This window comes from Mustela erminea, chromosome 11, assembly GCF_009829155.1.
Source record: "Mustela erminea isolate mMusErm1 chromosome 11, mMusErm1.Pri, whole genome shotgun sequence".
In the NCBI taxonomy this organism is placed as follows: domain Eukaryota; kingdom Metazoa; phylum Chordata; class Mammalia; order Carnivora; family Mustelidae; genus Mustela; species Mustela erminea.
The window spans coordinates 104,598,124-104,618,340 of NC_045624.1; the positions used below are offsets into that span (position 1 = coordinate 104,598,124).

The 20,217-nt window shown below is 40.6% G+C and overlaps 1 protein-coding gene across 3 annotated transcripts in view; it reads right to left on the reverse strand.

Annotated features, from left to right (window-relative positions):
* SUGCT (succinyl-CoA:glutarate-CoA transferase) overlaps positions 1–20,217 on the reverse strand; it is a 787,044-nt gene that overhangs the window by 96,425 nt on the left and 670,402 nt on the right. For 2 of the 3 annotated variants that reach the window (XM_032304187.1, XM_032304179.1), the window contains one exon: positions 10,341–10,404. The exons of the other annotated variant lie outside the window; for it this stretch is intronic. In XM_032304187.1, the coding sequence (XP_032160078.1) occupies positions 10,341–10,404 (64 nt within the window). The remainder of the gene's footprint in view (positions 1–10,340; positions 10,405–20,217) is intronic. 3 annotated transcript variants of the gene reach the window in all.

Here is a 20,217-nt window from a genome sequence, read left to right on the forward strand (position 1 = left end):
CTTGAGACTATCAAAATGGCCTAACAATATATTTTCCAATAGCTTTTTTCTGTCTTTCATAGAAACACAGTTATAGCCTTGGTTAAAAACAAATAAACCAAAATAGAACACACACACACACACACACACACACACACACACACACAACCTTAATCCCCAAAGGAAAGAGACTCAATCGAAGTTCAGATTCTTAAAATTTAAGCATTCTTTAAATAAATTGCCAAGCTGCTCTTTAAATGAAACATTAAAGATACACATTAAGCGGCCTTCAGATTAAGGACTAGAGTTGTAAAGTAAAAACTCTGTGGTTGGGGACACCTGGGTGGCTCAGTTGGTTAAGCAGCTGCCTTCGGCTCAGGTCATGATCCCAGCATCCTGGGATCGAGTCCCACATCGGGACTTTTCCTTCTGACTCTGCCTGCCACTCCGTCTGCCTGTGCACTCTCTCTCTCTCTCTGACAAATAAATAAAATCTTTAAAAAAAAAAAAAACCAAAACTCTGTGGTTGGCCAAACTTAGGAGTTGGTAGTAACCAGAGAAAAGAGGACAGCGTTCAGGGATACCCAGACGTGGGTTCCCATTGGCCCCATGACACTCAGCGAGTGTCAGTTTTCCAATAATAATAACGAACGGCTTACTGAATTGTCCTGGAGATTAAACAACTGTGTCTATAAAGTGCTCATATCTCCACCATATATAGAGAAGGACTCGACAGAGGTTCACTTGTACTCCCTCGTTTCAAATTTGAATGTTCCACCACAATGAGGCCATTAAAATCTCTTCACAAACATATATTTGTACATAGTACAGTGACCTCCATTTTATCCTTTACATTGAAAGGATGGAAAGTTCATTGGGAAAGAAGACAAGGCAAAGTGAGTTACTTGAGATCCGATGCAGACTTGGAGGGCCAGTCACAAAGAGAATGTAGGTTCGGTCTTTGAGGGGTTCATGGGGATATACTGAGGACGTTCTTTAAATCTATGGGCAATTGTGTTTCCCCAGCTTGTTGGTACTTCACCATGCAAACAGCTAAAATCACTAAAATATCTTGTGTTAACTTTTTCTTGCATTTTTAAGTTAATTAAAATTTGATTTTGCTTAATTGTTTGAAAGCACGTGGCTTCTTATGATAAATTGGACAGCAGGGTTCCTGGGAGCACTTTCAACAGACACAGGGTTCTGAGTAGCCCCCACAACAGTCCCATGGCCACTGTGCCTTCTCTGATGTTCTCATGGAGGACAAGCTGGGGAAGTTTTTCAAGGTCCCTCACCTCTTCCCCCTCCATGCAGGGTCCTCATCTTACTCAGAGGAGGAACCCAGAAACACACTCACTGCTAATTCCATGGCAGATAACAACGCAACAACACAGAAATATGGTTCCCGAGAAGCTGACACATAATGACACACACAAGACAGCATTCGCTCTCGCCGAGAAAGACATAAGCAATGAATCCACAGACCCAGGTCAAAGCCATACATCCTTATCACTTGGAGGCAATGTAATAAATGGAATATTGCAACATGACCTATCGGTGGCGTTAAGATTCCTGGAGGTTCTTGTCTAGCCCTTTACTACCATTGCTTCACCCCCAACCCTTTCCGTTAATATCAGTACAGCACTACATGCCCGGTCCAAATGAAACGATAATCCTCTTAACAAAAAGATGGCTAACTCCACTGATATTTTCTCTGGCTAAGTCTTCTCTCAATCTCTCTCTCTCTCTCTCTCTTTTTAAGATTTGTAAAAATTTATTTGTTTATTTGTCAGAGAGAGAGCTCAGCAGGGAGGGGGAGAAGCAGAGCCCCCACTGAGCAGGGAGCCTTTTGTGGGACTCAATCCCAGGACCTTGGGATCACACCCTGAGACAAAGGCAAATGCTTAACCAACTGAGCCACTCAGGTGTCCCTCTTGCTAAGTCTTCTTAACAGGAGTATATCTTGACTATATCTTAAGGAACCATATTTATTTATTTACTTACTTATTTATTTGAGAGAGATAGACATAGTGCGAGTCCAGGGTGAGGATGAAGGGAGAGAGAGAGAATCTTATGCAGGTTTCCTGCCTAGTGCGGAGCTGCATGCAGGGCTCGATCTCGAGACCCTGAGATCATGACCTGAGCTGAAAGCAAGAGTCACTTAATGGACTAAACCACCCATGCTCCCTAAGGAAGCATAGTTAAAGAAAACAATTCTCAAATGGGATTCAGCACAACTGATACCTCTTCATGGACCAAAGACTTTCTACCTGCTAATGCTAGAGGAGAGCAAAGCCATCCCTCTTCCAGAGAGGACCAACCATGAATAAACCCAGAAATGAAGGCAAGCAAGTCACTCTCAGCTGAAGCCCACTTGGAGGCAAAATGATGTCACCTCTTGATTACCCCAGGTAAGTTCATAACATGGAAGTCCAAACCGAAAGATCATTCTAACCCTTTTGTGCTCTGATTTTACTTCTCCAGCCAGTTTGCATGCCTAATTATGTTTAAATAATGTATTCTCTAAAACCTTATATTAAAGTTAGTATTTATATTTGACCCAGAAAAAGACTTCTCTGGGTGCCCAGTGACGGTCGGCTGCAGCTGCAACAGCAAGGACTCAAGCGTGGATCCCAGAAAGTGTCCTCCCACCTTTCAGAACAAGCTAAGAAAAAAATGCTTGACCATCATTGAGCCTTCCCCTCTTCCTGTGGCTTTCTGTTTTTGTTTTTGTTTTTATTTTGTTTTGTTCTGATTTCTAGATTTTGGTTCACCATGGAGTGGTCTTCTCAGACGATTTCAAACACCTCTCACCTCAAAAGGATCATTCCGCATAGGGTTACATCAGAGAAAGCACCTCAAACAATGTGTAAATCCAATTAGAGATTCACCAGGAAAAATTCGTCAGCCACATATCGCTTTCTAAGAGTGAAAACAACTCTGCATCCCAGAACTTTATTGATAACTTAGGACTGCCTTGCAACAAGAGTTTCTCGTCTGTTAGACAGATTCACTTATCTTAGCGTCGAGATTGATGAGGACATGCTGAAGAGGAACAACTGAGATCTTGGCCACTTTCCCAGTCCCAACTAACAGGAACATGAATTCCCTGAGCATGAAAGCCCAGCTCTCACGAAATATTTCTTCCTCGTGGCACAGATAAGCATAGCTGATGGAGATCCCTAAGTCATATCAGCGACAGTAACTTGGCTCCTAGGGCTTCTCCAGTTCCTGATGGAACGACATTCCTGGAGATGCGATTCACTACCCCCCCGCTTCCTCCCTGCTCTCCTAGGAAGGGAAGTCACTGTGCTATTCATTTCTCACTAAAGTATAACAATGTCTACGACCCTGCCTCTTTGTAACGGGACTGCCAGAGAAGGCTGCAGGCACTCAATGTCAAATCATCCGGGAATACACTGATTTATTTAACTCTCAGTACATTGCTGTGGGTTAAGGGTTTAATAAAGTTGAACATAATGGAGGACTTTGGGAAGTACCATGGCTAGTCTATTTGAAAATTCATTTCCCTGCCAGCTTTCTCTCATTCTGTTGACAGACTGTAGAACCTTGCTTTCATCTCTTTCCTCTCTTTACAGCTTAACCTGGTCCCTGAAGGAGTATGCTCTTTCTAGAAGATAGATTGAGCACTACACACAACATGAAAACTTTACACACTCTTCCTGTTGTCATCTGAAAGATTTTTCTACCTGGAAGGAATAACTTATCTCACCTTTCATTCTCAGACTGGCTTTACATAGAATTCCTTAGGAGGACCAACATTTTTTAAACTTTATGGAGGGATATAAGCTGAAGCTTGGGCTCCTCTTAATTTTTCTTTCTCCCTGGTGACATCTGTGACAGTCTTCCCCATTGCTGTTAAACGTTATAGAAATTTAAGTGCACTTTGAGGATATGTGATTTCAGAGACACTATCTGATTTTCTGTCTGAAGGAGAAAAGAGCTAAAAGCATCAGGGCAGCATGAAGGCTTAGCAAACAGAGAATGGGGACCACGTGAGGGACTAAGTGGTCACTCCATATAATGTAAGTACTCCAAACTGGAAACAAACTAAAGAAGTAAAATAAATATATTTCAGATGACTTCCATGGGTAACCAGTCTGTTCATAAAAGAATGCATACTGCTAAAAATGGTCACAAATAATGTTTTTAATTATTTTCCCCAATGGTTTTTCATTCTAATCAACATCTAGAAAATGTCTATCAAGTGCTCAGTGGTGTTCATTTGACTTAAACGGATATAGTATCTTTGTCCTCCAGAAGCTTTACAAAAGATGTTCACCATTTATAAAGCCTTGCAAAACATTCAGAAATTTAAAAATATATATATGTCAGGTAATAAAATAAAGCGCCACATTCAACTTTGGAAAAATTCACTGTCAAAGCCAGACCTCCATCGTCCAGGAAGTCGGCGACTCCTTTCGGCACCAAACACCAGCTAGGTAAATGTTGTTTGCAGGTTCCAAATAGGAATATTAAAATATTACGGGGGAAAGATTGAACAAAAGTTTTATTGGAAAGAGCTTAGAGCTGCTTGCTGAAAAACACAGACCAGGGTACCAGCAGGCAAGGGTTATTCAATTTCAAGTCATTTTGCATGCACAGAAGACGGCTTCCCTTTCACACTCACCACAAAAATACTTTCCAGAAATGCTGCAGGGATGGGCAACAGCAAAGCATGGTCACAGGGAAGTCGCTGGAAAAAGGTTACGGTGAGAAACTTAAGAGTTACCCATCAAACTCTATTTCAGTGACATCCTTTGAAGTTTGGAACTCAAAACCAAGGCGGTTTGGCACCTACAGAGTACATGGAAGGACAGCGTGTTCCTCCCTGGCTAAAAGGCCAATGGGCAGCAGAATTACAAGAAGAAGATGCAAATGGCGAAGGGCTCAGTGGAAACTGGCAGTCCTCTGGAATATAACAACTAACGGGAGGTCTTTCCGCTCGAGTCACAAGTAAGGCGAATGTTTCTCTAACGGCCGGTCTCTGGTTGACGAAACTTTGTGTTATGAACTAGAATGTACCTTTTAACTTGGTAAGAAATGAACCCCAATTGCCATCGCTTTCACAGTTTAAACGTCAGGATGCTAGGAGCTTTGCAAAAACTTTTCAACTGAGTGAGAAGGCTTTTTGGAATTGCTAAAAGCCATCCGTGAGGACATCTGCCAAACCAGATCGCGGCTCCTACCCAAGCTCCTCTTCCAAGACCCTTCTCCTCCGGGGATTAGGGACCTCAGACAGCTCAGCACACATCTCCTTTCCATGTTAATTTGGTTTTAGTTTGTGCATCAGCTCCGTGTTAGGTCTTATTCTTCTGGCCTCCACCTGCCTCTCCAGGGTGACTGAGGGTGAGCCTGGCCCCTCCGGGCTTCTCCCTGGGAGCCCGTCCTCAGCTCTTCTGTGTGCCAACACAGCCTCCTCACCACCCCTGCAGCCCACACCACACTGGCCCAAAGCACAGCTGCCCATTGCGGGTGTGTCTGTTTACACTTCATTTCTCAGGGAAGCCTTCTGTGAGGCCACACCCCCGGGGAGGTCTTCCTGGTCCATACTCTCCCCCCCGCTATGGCGTATAGTTCTCCGTGGAAACTGTCATCCCCTTGCCCCCATCTATTGTTCACGCTGCCCTCCCTGATGAAGAGTAGCCCCGCGAGCGGCTTCACCAGAGCTCCATCTAGCATAGGGAAGACAACAGTCGAGGTTGTGTGTTTGAGGTTTGACTACTCAACTCAGTACTCAAATTACATAAGTTAATCAGGAGCAAATTAGTAGTACATTGTGCCCACTATGTGGATACTTCTGTCCCTCAACTAATAGTGGCCTGCCGCTCTCCTGGGGACTCTAGAACACCAGAATATTTAAGCCTGGCAAAAAGACACATCATACCTTTTCTCATGTACACCCCCACTGCTAGTGATTACTTCCTCTTAGTCTCTCTCCACCTTGAACTATCAAATAGGCTTTAAAGTTCAAAGGAGAGAGTAGTTTAATGAACAGCATATGAAATAAAGAACAATAGTATTAGCCTAACAACAACTCACAGAGACAATGTATGAGCATTAACTAGTTTGCATGCTTTATCAAGGAAATGCAAATTTCTTCTTAAATTATTTCCTATTCTTTGCAAGTAGTGAGAAACAATATGAAAAGGGAGGATGTAGCAATAGAGATAAATTAATAAAGCACATAGTTTAGGTCATACTACTCGCTTTACTTTAATATTGGTAATGATAACAAACATCGGAACAATGTAGTACTTACAGTAATTATTGAAGTAGCCAAAAGGAATTTTGAAGAGGTTAATAATTTCCCATCCCTGTTCATAGTATATTAAACATTGATTGATCAGTAGTAGCTTGAAGGTATGAATCAATTAGCAGTCTCCTAGGTGCAAGCTCTAAACTGAGAATCCAAGGGAATGGAGTGCATTTACACATCTTGGAAAAACAGTGCCATAAATGTTGTATAAGAATTACTGCTGTTCTTCAAGAGACAAGTTTCCAGAAATGACCAAGGTAGAAAACGTTTCAGGCAGATCAGTACAATGTATGGAAAATTTAGTAAAGTTTCCAGGAAGTTCATTAATAACATAGGGAATATAAGTAAATAAATATAAATAAATAAACATAGGAAACAGAAATAAAACTACTTATTTTTAATAAGTAGTTTAAAGTAACATTAAAGTAGTTTTAAGTAACATTTTACAGTATTATAAAGTAATATTTTACAGTAAAAATCCTGTAAAATAAAGATGTATATATATATATAGATGTGTGTGTGTATATATATATATATATAACTACATTTAATGAATTCAAAAATATGTCTCCACTAGCTAACTAGAACACAATGTAGCATAATATCACTTTTAACTCCACTCTGGGCTTCCTGTTTTGGCAGATTCACCTCATTGAGGCATTGCAGGAGAATCAGTCATTTCTATAGCATTCATGAGGTCTCCAATGGGGACATCTCTTACAAAGAAAGGCAGAACGATCATAGGTCAATACCTAGGTAAATACCTAAATAAATACCAGTGAAGGGGGAAATCCACAGGAAACAAAAATAATTATTTACTGATAAATCCGCTTTGCATTTAATATCTCTTACCCTATATGCGTGGTCTCTTGATAGGATACAGGGAATTAGGAGACAGAATAGCAACTGATTCATGTCCATAAGCAGAATTGTCTCTCTCTTTGCTGGGGAGCCCAATGTGCCAGCAGCTCTCAAAAGACACTCAGATGTTAATTCCAAAAATAACCTAAACATATCCATGTCACCTGAAATCTGAGACTTGGTATAGTGACAGTTCTATAAAAGTTCTAGAAAAGGAATATAAGTCAATAAAGCAGATATATCAAAAATATGCTTAAGCTCAATAGATATTAAAGAGGTGGAATTTTCCAAAGGGAAATAAAGGTAACGATATCACATAAAAAGGAGATAGCTGTAGATCTGAGAATTCTGTTGCAATAAATTGAATTTTGGGCCCCAGTTTTTGCCCCTCCTTGCGCCCATGTTTTCTTTCAGGTAGCTTTGTTGTTTCTCTTAAAAAGAGAGAAAGATTTCCCCAGTCCTTGGAACACAGCCTAAAACTTGGTTTGGCCATCAGAATGTGGACAGAAGGGTCTGTTGATTGCACACGGTGGTGTCTGTTTGCCTCCTTGCTCTTTTGCCATTGCCACAAGAACGTGAGCAATGCGTGGGGCAGAGCTGAGTCCATCTCACAGAGACACCTGGCCAGACCTGCATCTAGAAGCAAAGCCACCCAAGTGTGGCCTTGGCTGACTGTCCTCCCCCTCGTGTACGTGCATGGAATGAACAAAAGCTTCTGTCTGGATGGTACTCAGATTTGGTGGGTTTCTGTTACACAGCATTATTCTGACAATAGCTAATTGATACATTTACACATTAAAATGAGAAAAAGGGTGCGCCTTTCCCTTAGGAATCTGGAAAAATACTTTTCTCTTCCCGAGATTGACTGTTCACTCTTTTACCAGGAAATCAGAAAATTCACATCTGATTGATCTAGAGAGTTACATCCAATGAGTTCCTTCTAGGTTGGCCACTGACTCACTTTCCTCCTTCCTATACTAACAATCGTATTAATGTTCAAATGTTTACCCTTTCCTCTCATGTGCTGGGGATACTATTGACTGTGACCTCATCTGTAAACTTGTAGAATTAAATTACACCAGTGGTTCCTGAATGTCCTTTGGGTCCCAGGGCTCCAAACAGGTGTCTGGAGGAGACAGCATGAGGGAAGCAGAGGAGGAAAAAGCTAAATGGTTGAAGTGCTAACCTCTCCACCAGCAAAACTCTGTTTTAATCTATCTCGGATATTGAGAATATTGAGATTTTACTTGGAAAATTAGTTCCTCTGCTTAAAAAGTAAAATTAAAAACCACTCGACAAAATGTTTTTTAATGTCTCCTCACACTGAAAACACTGTGCTTAGGGGTTTTGTTTTGGCCACTTCCGTCTCTTCATCACTACCTCCATGAACCCTAACGTAAGATATGATCACCTCAACTTCCATCACAACTTCCTGACGTACTCCCTGCGATGTTATAAATTATGCCATTTCATTCCCCTGCATCAAATTAGAGTAAAACTACAACTGGTGGGGCCTTGGGCTCTGCCTTTCTGCAGTCTGATTTCCTGGCTCTTACCTCACCTGCCCATGTTGGCTTAAACACACCCAGCTCTTTCCCCCTCAGAGTCTTCTCCCATGCTGGTGCCTTTGTTTGGAACACTCTTCCCCTACTCTACCCATGTTGACTTCTTATTAACCTACAGTTTTCCATTGCTAAGCCACTGGGCTGTCATGGATCACTCAAACAAATGCAGGTCCCGTCTGCCTCCATCATTCTCCATGACAACCTGGACGTTGCGCCTTCTTCTTTGCACTCATAATGACTTACACTTACGGGAGCATTTGCTGGCTACTTTTATTATTTGACTTTCCATTGAGTATGAGCTCCATTATTTTTGTATTTCCAGGACCCAAAGTCTTGCCTGGCATATGGTATATGCTCAATCACATGAATGAATAAGTGACTTCCTTAGCTTTTATCAACAGGCCTTTTTTTCACTACCACCTGCCTACGCTGTATAGTATTTCCCTGTTAACACGTGGCCCCAGTCTCTGATGTGCTCACAGCTGCTCTCTCTCTTAGTTACCTTCCTTAATTCATGTATGGTGTTCCTTCTACCCCTGCACATCAGAATTTTCCCTTTCAACTTGCTTTATTCACCATGCCTCCCTCTTCTTATCCTTTTGGCACTGATGGCCATGATCGGATCTCTTCTAGAACATTATTACCAAGCTAATCCTATATCTTAAAATTAGATTATACTTGGAATGAACTTAACCATAACAGTTATTCAATAAATGTGATTCAACAGAAGTAAATGCTCTATGTTATTTGTCTGAGGTGAGGGCTTTGGGGAATGCCCAAGTTTCAAGCATTGTAACCAGCATGTAGTTTCAAGTAAACAGTGACCGAAGTCCTAACTAATTTCATTATCCTTTGTCAGAAGAAGAGACAGAAATAAGTGTCTGGTTTGTGTCTAGTCTAGCAAATAGGGACCCGATGGACAAGAATGTGGCATGCCTTCCCAGTGGTGCCCTGAGCAGACAGCAGATCTAAGGAATGGTAACATTATGATCATTAGAGGAGTGAAGTCTGTGGGGGCCGGAGGTTGGTCATGAGCTCTCACGACACTCTGGATGCTCTGAAAGTAGGCACGAGGCTTCTGGCTTCTGGAAAGAGAATTCTCCCAGAAGTGAAAAAGTTGGCATCTTGGCTTAGACCAAAATGTCTTAGGGAGTTTGTTTGGTATGAGTCAAGTTAGAAAAATTCAGTGTATCCTGAGTGAAGTGAAAACATTTAGTTTCCTTATCTACAAAGCTGAGAACCACACTGTAAACCACAGTTCAAAAGGAAAGGTCCCTGGCCTCAGATGTCAGTAGACAACAACTCCATGGTGCCCAGCTTCCGCCCTCATTTGTGAGAGGTGCCGTCTCTATGCTTGTCTATCTTTGGCAATTATATGATGTACTTTTGTGAGCAAATGATTACAAAAAATGGAGTCAGATAATAAGAGCATTTCGGGTCACCAAGGCAGTCGGATGTTCGTTCAAGCCGAGACACAATTCTGTAGCTTCAGCATATGCTCGTGGGTGTGACGTAACTAGGGCTTCCCTTTTATCCAAACAAAGAAGTTGGATAACATCCTGACAAGCTGGGGGGTCACCAACTATCTGCAGCGATCAGCACAGGGAAAAATTCAGGAAGGAAGGGATTAAGGAAAATGACAAAAATTTTCAAACCTGGCACTGATATCTTCCCCACGGTTGGATGCTTCAACTCCATGATGAGGCCATTGTGTAACACCTTTAAATGTAAAAACAGACAGGAGAATAAATTATAAAATAAAACTATTTAGTCTCAAGGAGTTCAAAAAGCCATCTATTTGGTCCATTGAAGAAAAGATATTGCAAAACGTAAAGATGTTTGGAATTTTAATTTGGAAATAAATGTTTTATTTTATTTTTTTATTTTTTTCTTTAAGATTTATTTATTTATTTATTTGACAGATGGAGATCACAAGTAGGCAGAGAAGTAGGCAAAGAGAGGCGGAAGCAGACTCCCCGCTGAGCAGAGAGCCCACTGTGGGGCTCGATCCCAGGACCCTGGGATCATGACCTAAGCCGAAGGCAGAGGCTTTAACTCACTGAGCCACCCAGGCGTCCCTGGAAGTAAATATTTTAAATAAAAATATTTCTATCCTCTATTAAATCAAGTGAAGCCAAAAAGAATTAGAAGATTCCAGGACTAGCAAACTGCATTTTTTAATAAAGTCTTCCCACTCTTCAAAATGTTATTTGCTCCTAAGTATAGGGCACGATTTCCCCCCCCTTTCATCTATGTTTGATCCTCTAAATACTAAAGTTTGGCCTCTTCCTGCATTACCTCACTGCAGGACATGGCCAAAGTCAACTGCAGAAGGACAGAATGCGAGAAGAACCAGGACCTGGAAAAGGGCAGCCCATGGGGATGGTATATGTGTTCCCGGCAATGTATTCAGTGGAAGGTGTGGGGAGACAGACCAGTTTGAAAGGTGAACCAGAACTAGAAGGCCTAGTGGCTGCTGGGAGTGGACAGATTCAGGGCTGCTCTTACCAGAGCCAGGAGCCCCGAGTGGACTCAGGTCAGACGCTTGAGCAGGAGATGGAAACCAGACATGTTTTCAGTGATAACAAGACCATAACGATCAGACTACATCTCAGAACGATGAGTCAGTAGGAGCTGGCAAGGAGAAAACTGAGGAAAACAACAACAGCAACAACAGAGACCCCATCCTAGAGGGCTGGTCAGACTCCCATGCACGGAGACCAGGATCAAGAACACGAGGCAGACTTGACCTCAGGGTTAAGACACAAGGCCAGTTACTAGGCCAGGGACATTCTATCAGGACTAGAGAAACATAAATGTGACTTGATGTTGAATTGCTTGATCACTGGAACAGAGCTACCTAAATCCTTGGCTTTCAGTTTTCCTACTAGGTAGGTAGGAATCCAGAATGTGGCAAGGATCAAGAGTCCTCCAACTGCGGGTGGAGGATAAGACGAGGACTTGGAACTTGATTCTAGAATGTGAAATCTGAATTATGGGAGGCAAAACGTTTGGTCAAACACAAATGAAAATGCTACAAAAGTTGGTTTCCTTTGTTTATTTATTTATTTTTTTAACAACTGGAGACTACCTGGGTATACTGTCTCAAAGAACCCCCAAATTCAATTTACTATTCCTATTACTGAATGTTCACTGAGACATAAAAGGGCAGCTTACGTATGAATTGGTTTCACCTGTACTGCCTACCAAATGGAGAGCTTCTCTCTTCCCGTTCTGTGCAGGGATCTAAGGGGCAGAAGGGATTGAGTGGCACAGTAAACTTACGGACCAGGCTTTCATGCTAATATCCCAAAGAGCCACATGTTGTAATGGTTCTACAGGATGTTGAGCTTCAGGTAAAAACAAGATGTGCATATCCATACCCTCATCATAGTCTGTTCACACAGAGTTAAAAGAGCATGGAATTTAAAAAAAAAAAAAAAAAAAAAAAAACTAACTAACAAAAATGATTTCTCCCTTGGACAACCCAGGGGAAAGAGGTCAAAATTCTTGGGCTCTCTCCAAGTCCAGGGAGCTTTTTGGTCATGTTACGGAATAAGCCAGTAAGACAACCTCGCAGGTGACATTTTAAGGTTAAAAGTATGACCATGCTGGGTCTCAATATTCTGGGGCACCACTGTTTTCTTTGGGAACGGTCACCACCTTTGGGGCGATGCTCTTTAAACAACCCCGTCAACCGCCCCCCCCTCGGCGAGGGTGATGCCACACCATATGGAGATCCTTTCTAGGGATGCCTTGCCTCTCTTTTGGAATCACCAGCTTTGCACCCAGGAGCTGGCCAGAGAAAATTCTTGCCAGTGTTAGAACTGAGCTATAATTTAACTCTGGTGTGGCTCGTTCTCAGCACCCGCCCAGCACAGCCTCCTCCTATGTGGGTGTGGGGGCTAAATGCCAAGGCGAGGTGCTAAATCTCAGTTCTACTGAGGACAGGAACAAAAATACCAAGCTAAATTTCACTCGAAACAATTATCTGCGCACTGAATCATTCTTCTCTTCTCCTATCTGTTGCCCTCCTGACTGCCTCTTCGTAATAACACTGCAGTGCTACTCACAAAAGACAAAAGTGAGTGTTCTTTAGCTAAATATAACTTAACTGATACTGTTGAAATTAATTAACGCTGAATTCTGATCGTGGTGGAAACGTTAAGTGTCAAACGTGAAAGGGTAGTTGGTAAAGGTCAAGGGACATACGTCCAAGTTTTGTGCAAGCAAAACCTCGCAGTTGATTGAAGTTTCTTGGGGAAGCAGCTTAAAGAAGGTACTTCCTTCGGCCCTCCCCTCATTGCTGTTTGTATATGACCCTCCTGAGAGGAAACTTTGTAATCCAGCCTCATCGCTTCCCTTGCATCAAAAATCACTCAGTTTCAGGCAGAAATATAAATCGTTCCCATGCTTGGCACAGGAAGCTAACTGCAGCTTTTCATTTGCTATAGCGTTTGTACAGTTAGGAAATAAATGGGCTAGCCTGCACCCACATCTTCAGAAAGCCTGGGCCGATTCCCCTGCTGGGTCACCAGGCACTTTTATGGAAAACCGCGAGTCGATACAATTCCATAGGCTTCCTTCATGAATCAGGTCAGATGATCTCGGGGAACAATTGAAGCCGAGCCCTGCTGTCCCTGGAAACCCTGCCTAATGACTCGGAATCTTGGAAAACTCTCCAGCCTTGTTTGTGGGGCGAGTCCTGCTCTGTTTAGCAACATATTCGAGAATCTCAGAACCCAGGCAGTCTGTCTGAATTTCAGCATAAATTTCTCCTCCTGCACTTCAAGCGTATTGTCTCCCCCTAACTTCATTGGAAACTCAGGACCTTGGCATGCACCAGCATTTGGATAACATTTCCTTGGCAATGGTGACGAAATGTTCCCCGTTCCTTTTCTCACCAGGGCTCAACACCCTAAACTCTATTACCTTAACCTAGAAATTCAGATTGAACGTGTTTCATTTTCTGACCACTCACAATGGAATGGGGACCTCAGCTCTAGAGGCCTCCGATACCATTTTCTCTTAAGGCAATATCATGGCTGGAACCCCTCAGACTGGCTATTTGGAGCATTTGGGGTACACATTTAGTTATTTTTAAATGAGGCAAAGAACCTTCCCTAGAACTTTGCACTGAATGTTGTCCTTCTTTTCCTTATTTTATCCTCCCTAGATCTCTTATGGTGGGGTAGCTCTGCTAAATTTCATTTTTTCTCCTTATAATTGCAAAAGCCTATTCCTGACAAGAATAGAATTGTAGCGAGTGCACCAACCTCTTTAGCAAAGTATCAGGCCGATTTAAAATAAGGTTTTTCTTTCTTCTTCAAGAGTTTCACAGATTGACAGCCTAATGACAGAGTCAAATGGTAATGTATTAATGATGGGGGTGGGGGGAAGGGTAAAATGTATACCTTAAAGTGATGTGGGAAATAAAAGTTTAAGTAGGAAAGTCTTTTGAATAGTCCTATAGCAGGAGTGGCAGACCCAGTCTGTAATACAGCACTAACAAGAAAAGAAATGTAAAAAATAAAAAAGCATTACCCACTCTATAGGTGGTAAAAATCTCTAAGGAAAGCAAGAGCTCTGGGTCAAGAGTAGAAGTAGCAAAACATACACAAAGGAAAAGAGACAGACTGCCGGCGTTAAGTGACATACACGAATGGTATGTGTAAAGATCATATTGAAAATCAATATAATCCCACAAATGACATTAACCGTGTTGTGCAATAGTGAACTGACCTACCCCAACTTTGAACAGAGACGTGACCTATTCATTCCACTGAACAAACATCACAGAGCACCTATATATTAGACAATAGGATGGGGCTGGCAGTAAAAAGATGAATGAACTTGCATTCAAAGTGCCTGTAATTAGAAGGGAGGGTTGGGAATAAGAGACCTGAGCCAATTTTTACAACAGTTTAAGCTCCACGTGAAGGAGCAAAATCCAATAAGTAACAAGTAAGTGACTTTGTCTATCTTGGAAAGAAGCTGCAGGACCTAGTAAAAGGCACTGCACAAAGATAGTATCAAAATAAAATGCCAGGTTAGCAACTGCAAGGAAAAGTATAATACCAGCAGTTATCACCCACAAAACTCCTTAAGGGTCAGACATTGTTTTACAAGGGAAAGAGCTGTCTCCATCCAATCGTCTCATTAAGTAGACCGGGTAGGAATTATTCTCATCTGCATTTCTACTGATAGGTGATGGAAGCCTAAAGAGGTCGAGAACTTGCTCAAGGTTCACAGTTAATAAATGGTTGACTCTGGAGTATAATTAAGGTATGCCTGACCCTAACCTTTTAGCCAGTTGGAGACTCAGTAAAAGAAAAGAAAAAAAAAAAAAGTCAAGCATAATTTGATTTACCATTAAAATAACTAGCTGATGGGGTCAATTCTGTAAAACAAATTAGTCAATTTGCTAGGGAAAGAAAATCAGCCAAACGGATTGCTTGGCATCATGTAGCCCAATTAGTTAATAAACTGAGCTGCTCCCTTCCTGGGAGCCAAGGCTACCACAGATACAGAGACTCTGAAAAGAGGAAGGATTTTGGCCCCAGTCTGGCTCAGATTTTGAAGGGAACAGACCCAGTAGGTGACCTTGGGCAAGGCACTTACATACTCTGAGGCTCAAAACCCTCCTCAATAAGAAGGTAGCAATAATATCTCTTTCTCAGGAGTTCGTAAGGATTAAGTAAGATATGAGTATAAAATGGCGAGCATAGCACCTTGGACAGAGTAAACTCACAATTAATGGCAACTAATTATCATTATCAGTAGACTGGGTTCAAACTCCATCTCCACCAAGGACAAGCTGTAGGGCTTTAAGGTGCATTCATTCATGTAACAAAAATAAACACATCAACAGCAATGATTGATAATCAATAATAAGCATTAAATGCATATTAATGTTCCAGGCATTATTAAGTGCTGAGAAGAAAAAAAAAAAAAAAAACTAAGTCGCAGAACAAGCAAGGTCCTTACCCTCCAGAAGCTTACAGTCGTATAAGGCATATTTTTTAATTAAATGGTATCCACCAGACTGCTATTTTTACTTTAAAATATCTGTTTAGTTCCCTGCTATATCCCCAGTGCCTTGAACATTACCTGGGACTATCTGATAGATGCTAAATAATATTTTGTTGGGTTTAACAAACTACATTTATTTATTCATTTATTTAATTAACTAACTGATTAAATTGAATTAACTAAGTAGCAAGTGGTTCCTTTTGGTTTCTTCATTTAGTGGGGGGTGTTGTCTCTTTTAAAATTTCAATAAATCCCTAGATTTCTCTAGACATGAAAATGTTTTACTGGCTTCCCAAAATATACTCATTTGTAGGAACTTAGTTATCAAGTTCTAATGTCACTTTGCCGCAATTCCCTCAGCTTCCTAAAGTTTTCCAAGTATCTGGAATCTGCCCTAGGTATAGGGACCCTATCTGAAAACACTGCAGAGGCCAAGAGGAGAAGCTCCTTGAGGACCATGGTCATTAAGAGTGAAGAAAAGCCAGAAAGGGGGATGCAGGAATTCAACAGAAACAGTGGGCACATGCGTTATACGTGTGAAGTGAATCTACCGCACTTGAAGAAAATAATGATAGTATTCTTCCTCATTGGGAAAACTCAGAAAACGATTCCCAAAACAGGCACGGATATCCTAGAAAGCAACAAAGCATTCCAATGATCTCATTCATTCCATGGTCCTTTATCACTCAGTCATTCCTGTAGGTTGAGAGGAGAAACAGCTGTGGTCAAGTTTCAATAACTGAAGGCGTAACATACAACTAGTACGCTGAAAGTTAATTCAACGCTCCTGGAAAAAGATGCAAATGTAACACACAATTCATGAAAAAAAATGAATAAGTAAATCCCTAACTTAGATCATGGAGAGCAGATTTAGGTGCTGACACTTTCTTTTGTCTTACTCCTTTTGAAACAATTGCTATCGCTAAAATTACTCTGGTGTTAATGCACATGACACAGCCTTTCTCCCTCCTTTTTCTAATGAAAAACACAAATATTAGTCTTTCAAAGAGCTATTCTAACATGTATGTATAGGTTAATGAGAACATGTAAAAAGTTAAGAACATTACCCAAGTGTTTCCAGCCCCGATTTTGCCCCAATTCCTCCCTCTTCTATTCCCAAATAATCATCTCCTGATTTTTTGAAATTATCCTTCCTTTTTTTCATTCTTACAGCCTATATGTTTATGTCTCTAAGAATTTAGTGCCTGTTTTCACCCATTTATAAGATTTATATCAATGAAATCATGTGTGTGTATTCTTCTCTGATTTGCTTTTTCTCTTTAACCTGGTTTTTGAGACTCATCCATTTTGAAGTATCATGGCCATGGGCAATTACAGCCACTAATGTAAATTATGTCATTATATAGATATATCATAATTCATTAATTCATTCTGCTCTTACATTGCTTTCAGTTATTTTGCTACAACAAAAACTGCTGTCATACTAAACATCTCTTCATGCAACAATGACTCTAGGCACAAACCTAGACACCAGGTACATGTATCTTTAATATTAGGTAACAGCATTCCTACCAGTAGTGAATATTATTTGCCAATCTAATCACTTTGTGATGCTATCTTACGAAGCTTTAACTTGCATTTCCTTGATTACTAATGAGACTGAATATATTTTCCCTGCTTTTTATTTCCCCTTCAATGAAATGTTTGTTCAAGTCATTTGCATTTTTTCTATTTGCTTAATTATCTTTTCTCACTGGTTCGTGAGTTCTTTATGTATTCTGGTTATGAATCCTTCATTGGAACATAAATTGACAATATTATGGCTTTATTTCTCACTCATTTTGTGGTGTTCTGACAAACAGAAGTTTTTACTTTCAGCTTTCTGAAATTTATTGAATTTTCCCTTTATGTTCTGTATCTTTTATGACATATTTTAAAAATTCTTCCCAACTCTAGATGACAGGATAGTCTCCTAAATTTTCCTATTAAAATTTTAAAACATTGGCCTATTTATAATAAAAGCTCATAGCAAGTCAAGGATTGAGAGGAATTACCTTAGCTTGGTTAAGATTGTCTACAAAACCCCTGAAGACAACATGGTATTTAATGCTAATAAACTGAAAACCTTTTCTCTAATGCTGAGAACAAGGCAAGGATGTCTGCTGTCACCACTCTTATTCAGCATATTACTAGAAGTTCTAGCCATGAAAATAAATCCAGAGAAAAGGCATAATCTGCTTAAGATATACAGATTGTAAGGGAAAAATAATAGAATAAGTAAATGTACAAGGGAGAAATATAAAAAGAAATATAATAAAAGGAAGTAATCACACAGATGCCATGCTGGTCCACATAGAAATCCCAAAAAATAAATGAGGGAGTAATAAATAAATAATAAATAAATACTTCTGGAAGTAATAAATTAAAAAAGTAATAAACATTCCCGCATACCGACAACAAACCTGAGGAAACAAAAATGAAAAACATGATACCATTAACAATTGCTAAAAATAAATGAAATGTTTGGATACCAACTCAACATACAGGTGTAGCCTCTGGATGCCAGAAATTACAAAATGCTGATGAGAGAGATCAAAGGTCACCTAAAACGAATGGAGAAGTGTACTGTGTTCTTGGATTTGAAGACTCAACATTGTGAAGATGTCAAATCTCCTCGAATTTATCTATGGGTTTGATGTAATTCTTACCAAATCCCAGCAGAGTTTTTCTTTAGATGTAAAAAAACTTATACTAAAATTTATATGGAAAGACACAGACCTTAGAATAAGCAATCTTGAAAATAAGAGTAAAATGAAAGAGACCTAGTGTCCCAGATATTAAGGTATACTGGATAGATGCTATATATCCTATAGGTACTTACAGAGTATGAAAATGGAATAGAATAGAGAACTCAGAAATATATCCACACAGAGTACGCCCAGATAATTCTGGGAAAGGTGTAAATGCAATGAAGAAAGGACAGCTTCTTAAACAAATGGTACTGGAACAATCACAAGAAAAAAGAAAAATCTCAACCTAAATCTCATTCCTTATATAAAAAATAACTTAAGTGGATCATGGACTTCAATGTATAATTTAAAGTTCTAAAATCGTAGAGAAAAATCTTTAATATTGCTTAGCAAAGATTGTGTGCAAGGGATGGGAAAAAAGCTACAAAATGAGAGAAATATTTGCAAGCTGTATATCTGACAATGGACTAGTATCTTGTGTGTGTGTGTGTGTGTGTGTGTGTGTGTGTGTGTGTGTGTGTGTGTTTATCACTCTTATCACTTAACAGTAAAAAAAAAATCCAGTTAGAAAATAGGCAAAGGCTAGTACTTGGATGGGATACCGCCTGGGAATACTGCGTGCTGTAGGCTTAGGGGCGTCTGAGTGGCTCAGTGGATTAAAGACACTGCTTTCAGCTCAGGGCATGATCCCAGGGTCCTGGGATCTAGCCCCACATTGGGCTCTCTGCTCAGCCGGAGGCCTGCTTCTCTTCCTCTCTCTCTCTCTCTCTGCCTACTTGTGATCTCTGTCAAATAAATAAATAAAATCTTAAAAAAAAAAAAAAAGAAAAGAAAAGAAAATAGGCAAAGGCATAAACAGACATGTTGCCCAAGGAGATACATAGATGGCAAATAAGCACATGGGAAGATACTTGATATCATTACTCATGAAGGAGATATAAACTAAAAGCATAATGACATAATACCAATGGCTAAAGTTTTAAAAAGGGACACCAAACATTAGGAAACAGAAACGAGATCACTCACACGATTCTGTGGAGAATGTCAGACAAAAATCTGCATATAGCAAATAACATGGAGGACATAGGGAGAGAGAAGGGAGTTGAGGGAAATTGGAAGGGGAGGTGAACCATGAGAGACTATGGATTCTGAAAAACAATCAGGGTTTTGAAGTGGCGGGGGCGGGGGGGGGGGGGGGTAGGAGGTTGCGGAGCCAGGTGGTGGGTATTATGGAGGGCACGTATTGCATGGAGCACCGGGTGTGGTGTATAAACAATGAATTCTGTTTTGTTGAAAAGAAATAAAAAATAAAAATAAATTTTTAAAAATCTGCATATGAACATTCATAGCACCTTTATTTGTAATCGCCCAACACTGTGAACAGCAGAGAGGTCTTTCAACCTGTGGCTCATGAAGCTAACTGCGGTACAGCATAGAATGGAATACTCCATACTGAAAATAAGAAGAAACAAGCCATTGATTCCCACCACAGCCTGGATGAAGGTTGATGGAATTGTGCTGAGTGTAAAGAGCCAATCCCCAAAGAGTACATAGTGTACGGTTGATTCCATTTACACAGCATTCTCAAAGTGATGAAATTCCAGAAACAGGCAACGGATTCCAGTAGAGGACTCAGGAAAGATGGCCGCTGAATGGTTTTCAGGGCAGTAGGAGGGATTTCATGATGGAGCTGTTAGTATCTTGACTGTGCCCATGGTATTACCCTGGTTGTTCTGATGCAAGGTAGTTTGGCAAGATGTTGCTATTGTCGACCTGGTAAAAGGCCACC